This window comes from Salvia splendens, chromosome 13 (assembly GCF_004379255.2).
Source record: "Salvia splendens isolate huo1 chromosome 13, SspV2, whole genome shotgun sequence".
NCBI lineage: Eukaryota > Viridiplantae > Streptophyta > Magnoliopsida > Lamiales > Lamiaceae > Salvia > Salvia splendens.
The window spans coordinates 25,624,771-25,629,784 of NC_056044.1; the positions used below are offsets into that span (position 1 = coordinate 25,624,771).

The 5,014-nt window shown below is 44.1% G+C and overlaps 1 protein-coding gene across 1 annotated transcript; it reads left to right on the plus strand.

The window, feature by feature from the left end:
• Positions 1–349: 349 nt before the first annotated feature.
• Positions 350–2,691, plus strand: LOC121762628 (growth-regulating factor 3-like). The gene is made up of 4 exons (XM_042158584.1): positions 350–606; positions 729–899; positions 1,111–1,378; positions 1,986–2,691. The coding sequence occupies exons 1-4, from the start codon at positions 465–467 to the stop codon at positions 2,392–2,394; spliced, it is 990 nt and encodes a 329-aa protein (XP_042014518.1). The 5' UTR covers positions 350–464; the 3' UTR covers positions 2,395–2,691.
• The last annotated feature ends 2,323 nt before the right edge of the window (positions 2,692–5,014 follow it).

Genomic DNA, 5,014 nt, shown 5'->3' on the forward strand with positions numbered 1-5,014 from the left:
ATTTTTTTTTCAAATCATGTATGTTTGTTTTAAATGAAGTTGTTAATTTTTCCCGTTCGTATTCGTGTTGAAATTTTATTTCCGTAAACATAAATTGTTTTATTTGTGAATTTGTGATTTTTTTTATTGCGAGAAGTCCTAGTGGGAAGGGCGATGGGAAGGGCGGATTGTGTAGGGATGCCCTAGTGACGTGGCAGTGGGATGGGAAGTCCTAGTGACGTGGCGGAAAGTGTTTTCGGGATGTCCTAGTGGATGTCCGAGTGGGACATCCGTCCACTGAGATGCTCTAATTGAGCATACCCTGCTGCTATCTGCCAAATTAGTACTCCCAAAACATGAAATGATCAAAGGACATATAACAGTGAGTGAGAAGCGAAAGTCTCTGTACCAACTTTTTTCTCCATACTCCTCACCAAACCAATACAAAATTTACTAAAGAATTCCACCACTCTTAGAATCTTCTCATGGACTTGGATCTGAAGCAATGGCGAGATCATCACTCTCAACCAACGTCTTCTGCACTCCCTTTGTTTCTCTCTGAGCCCAACAGAAATCTGTCAGCATTTCTTTCTGATCATACAACTAGAATCCCCAGCCCCAGTCCCAGTACTCTCTCTTTCTCTCTCTCTCACCCTGCTGTTGGAAAAAATAAAGGAGCTTTCTTGATTTTTTAGCTTCAAAGATTCAACATACTTACCCGCTTTGTTCTAAAATACTCCATTTGTCAGGGATGGAGAGCTATTTCAGCTCCTCTCAATGGCAGGAACTGGAGCTTCAGGCCTTGATTTTCAGACATATGAGTGCCGGAGCTGATATTCCTCCTGAACTTGTTCATCTCGTCAAGAAAAGCCTCATCGCTTCCCCATTTTATCACTATTATCCCCATTTCCAGCCTTCTTGTAAGTCAACCCCATCCCTCTCTCTCTTGGTATTGTGTGAAAAGGAAAGAGCTTTGGATTGGGCAGAGTCTGATTTTCTGTTTTCTTGAATTATCCTGCTCTGTTTCCACTATTTATTTATTTTACTTTTTTCTTGATTTGATATGACTGAAAATATGGTTCTTGAATTTGGGGTTGTTTGAGATCTAAAATAGAGGAATGGCTTCTTCAGTGTTGCAGTCTGGGTATTGGGGGCGGGCGGCGATGGATCCGGAGCCGGGAAGATGCAGGCGGACCGACGGCAAGAAGTGGCGGTGCTCGAGGGACGTGGTGGCCGGCCAAAAATACTGTGAGCGCCACATGCACCGCGGCAGAAACCGTTCAAGAAAGCCTGTGGAAAATCCCACATCCGCCACCTCTCCCTACGCCGCCACCAGGCAACCTGCCCCTCCTCAATTCACACTCTCCGTCCCTTCTCATTCCTCCGATCTTCTTCCTAGGTAATCAATCACCTCATTCCCTTCTTCAAATTAAATCAAGATAGCTTTTTTTTTTATTTTGAATATAAGTCCAAATTTGTTTGCTAATCTGTTCTTTGCTGTTTTATTAGAAATCAAGATTGGTTTTTTAAATAGGATTTGTGCTGCTCACTCCTAGTTTTGAACATAGGATTAGTGTAATATAGTTACAATAAATGGAGAAACTGGCGTTTTGAAGTGTAGGAGTAAGTGATGGTACTTGAAGATAGAAACTATAATAGTGGAATCCTTGTTCCCCAAAAGGAAGAAAGTCCCCAAAACTTGATATACAATGATACAAGGCATCAATTGGTTTGTTATTTTCAAACAACTTTTGCATCCTTTGTTTGATAGAAGGGTCCCGTCCCCTAAATGAATTCGCTTTTGATTCCTACTGTTTCATGGAGCGTGTCTCAGACCCACCATTATATCATATTGGTAGGACCCTTGGTTTTCGTATTTTCAGAATAGGCCAACAATCACCCCTAACCACTTGTTTCTATGCCCCTTTCTCATCTAAACCTTCCTTATTAATGTTACACCAACTTTTCTTGTTCCTCTAACTTTGCCTTCATTGTGATGCTTCTAGGCCTCTCCCGGACTCGCAATTTGCGAGCGCTAAGGCCCCTTTCGATGATGATCTGGGTAGTGGGAGGACGCTACGCCACTTCTTTAACGATTGGCCTCCTAAGCCACTTCATGACACGGCCACCACTACTAACTTGTCGATCTCGATGCCCGGGAATGGGAACCCGTCGTCTGACTTCTCGTTGAAGCTTGGCACCGGTGATGGGGATAACACTAGTACTAGTCAACTAGAGGGGGGTGGTAATGAAAGGGACAAACATCAGTTAAACTGGGGGGTTACATGGGGGACTAATGCGGTCGCCCCAATGGGAGGGCCCTTGGCCGAGGTCTTGAGGTTGTCGACTTCCAATTCGTCACCAACCAGCGTTCTACATCGCCCACGACCCCCGGCCTCCTCTGAAGCTAGCTAATAAGGGTGGGGTGAGAAGAAAAAATTGATGCTGAGGATTTCTTCCCCGACCTACGAGTCTCTCGTTGGTCGGGAAAGGACTATTACCCGTATTCGGGGTAGTGACATTCTCACAACGATTCTTGTTATGTTTTTATTCATATTTTCATTTCATTCCAATTTCCGGTATTATTGCATACCACTTTGAAGTGTTGCATTGGCTTGTTTCCTTTTTTTTTTCCCACTTCTCTACCGTGTGCTTTTCTTGCTTTGTTTTTTTCTTGGCATGTTATTTTCATCAACGTCTTTTCTGGATTCATTTTATGATTCTATCTACCTTTATTTTTAATTATTTTTATCTTAATTATTTTTGTGCAACTTCAATATTGTGTGGTTTCTTTTGCAATCTTGAGAAGCGTTAAAGTGTGATTGTACAAATTTGGATGGAAGTGTGATGTACGAATGATTCTTCAATAGCTTTCTCTCTATCAGCTGTAGTTTTCAATGATGTTTTTGTTGAAGCCAGTGTCATCATATTTAATACCGGTGCACTGCCAGGTCATTCTCTTTTTTAACTCTAGTAACATGAAACAGTTTTTAATTCAAATAATAAATGTATATTTATAGTACTAATAATAAAATAAACATGTAGTGTAATTAGGCAATCTACTTTTATTTATATTAGGCAATCCACTTTTATTTTACTTAACTGTTAAGGATGTGCTACCTTAACAAGGATCTGGCGACGACGAGCGGTCGACGATGGAAGTAAAACGGTGGACGTCACGGGCTTGCCCCAGGATCAGCTCCAAAAACTAGGGTTTATGCGAAAATAATAAAGAAGACGGAAAGTAGGAGAATTATGATATTTTTCTTCATTGAATAAAAAGAGAACAATGAGTCCTATTTATAATACTAATTCTCTAATACCCTAACTTAGTGATTAAAAAAATAATCATAAACACATATGGAAGATATTGAAAATAATTGATAGACAAATTAATAGAGATATGGAGATATCTCGTATCAACTCCCCCGTGGTTAAAATCCACCTTGTCCTCAAGGTGGGAACCACGACACAACGAAGAGCGACGCGAACAGAAGTTTTGGGGAGCTCTCCCCTGACACAACGAAGAGCGACGCGAACAGATGTTTTGGCGAGCTCTCCCCTCCTGGATCAAACGCACACTGAATGGTTAAGCGTCTCCATGCACCAATTCCTCGGCGACCAGCTTGGCCGCTTGATTGTATATACTCTTCATAGATAATTATCTTCAAACCGGTATAAGGACCTCCTCTCTTGTTCCAACAAATCTCAACATCTTGAGATGACACACGAGCAACATGAATTGATGCAATGATCTCCTTCACTCAATAGAATCCTCCTCCAACGCCTCTTCTTCCTCACTAACATCGAGGATGTACAACTGCAAAATTGGGGACGGTTGGGGCGGTTCGTCGTCGAACAATTTCCCCTCCTCCCCACTGATATTGCTAGTCACGACAATGGCTTGGTTCGACACGTTTCCTGTATGAGAATAAGCAGCCTCACGATCTATGAATTTAGTCGCTTCCGTTGCTAATATAGAGCCCGTGGACACCAACCCCCTCTCTGAAATATCACAATGCTCCCCTTCCACCATACCACGATTAGAAACGCAGTCGAAATCTTTGGGATCATCACATGAATATTCAACCTGAGCATCTAAAATCAAAGAATCTGACATTGCACCCTCTTGCTCCCTCATTCGATGCTTACTTTCATACACATAACTATAAATCCCTTCTTCGCTTACAAATTTAGTAGCTGCCACGGACTACATAGGAGCTACATCGAATGAAGTAGATGTGGGTCTCCATGAAGGGGTGTAAGGTGCAGGTATCTCCGTTTGAGTTTGATTGTAATAATCAAGCCATTGTTTATAGCGTTGCTGATTACATCCTTGGTATTCGTGCCGCATGCGATAGTCCCAAGTAGGGGGTCCGTAACTCGGGACCCCGTAGGCTAGGGTTGGGTCCAGCTGCGGCTGCGGAGCGTGGTAGGATTGATTGTGGGGCGGGAAGCCGTGAAGGGCTCGTTGCGAAGGTGGATTCCAACAGCAAGGCGGGCTCGACAGCGGCTGATTTTTCTCCCGGTGGTGGTATGGCAGCGGATATTGGTCATATGGCATGAACACCGATTGTTGGCGGTAGGCGGGAGGGTCCCAGCTCGTTGGACGTCGCGTTTGGAGCCGCGTGTGGGGCTGATGTTGTTGCCACAGCCAATCCTGCATCTCCGGTTGTTGCGGTTTCAGATAGTGATGGGGAAGTTGTGCAACGGTGTCCAGCATGGCCGTGTCGGGTGGATCCAGCTCCGGCCGATGTGGATGCCGCGGTGAAGAAGGACGACGATCACACTCGTCCATCCTCGCCTCAACCCTAGCCATGCGGGCTACTAGATGCTCCAACATAGTACGAATTGGATCCAATGGTGGTGAATCCTCCGCCGGCGAAAGCACCTGGTTTGAAATCGTGGGTAGGGAACACATGGGTTCCGTACGCCCGCTTGTTACCTGAAAGTCTGACATAAGTTCAATGAAAGCACCAATTTTTAAGAGTGCACTCCCTTAACAAGATTCCGGCAACGACGAGCGGTCGACGAC

Coding starts and splice junctions, on each gene's coding strand:
- LOC121762628 (XM_042158584.1), top strand. CDS start 465: ATGGACTTGGATCTGAAGCAATGGCGAGATCATCACTCTCAACCAACG. Junction 607..728: donor AATCCCCAGCCCCAGTCCCA/GTACTCTCTCTT, acceptor TCCATTTGTCAG/GGATGGAGAGCTATTTCAGC. Junction 1,379..1,985: donor TCCTCCGATCTTCTTCCTAG/GTAATCAATCAC, acceptor TGATGCTTCTAG/GCCTCTCCCGGACTCGCAAT.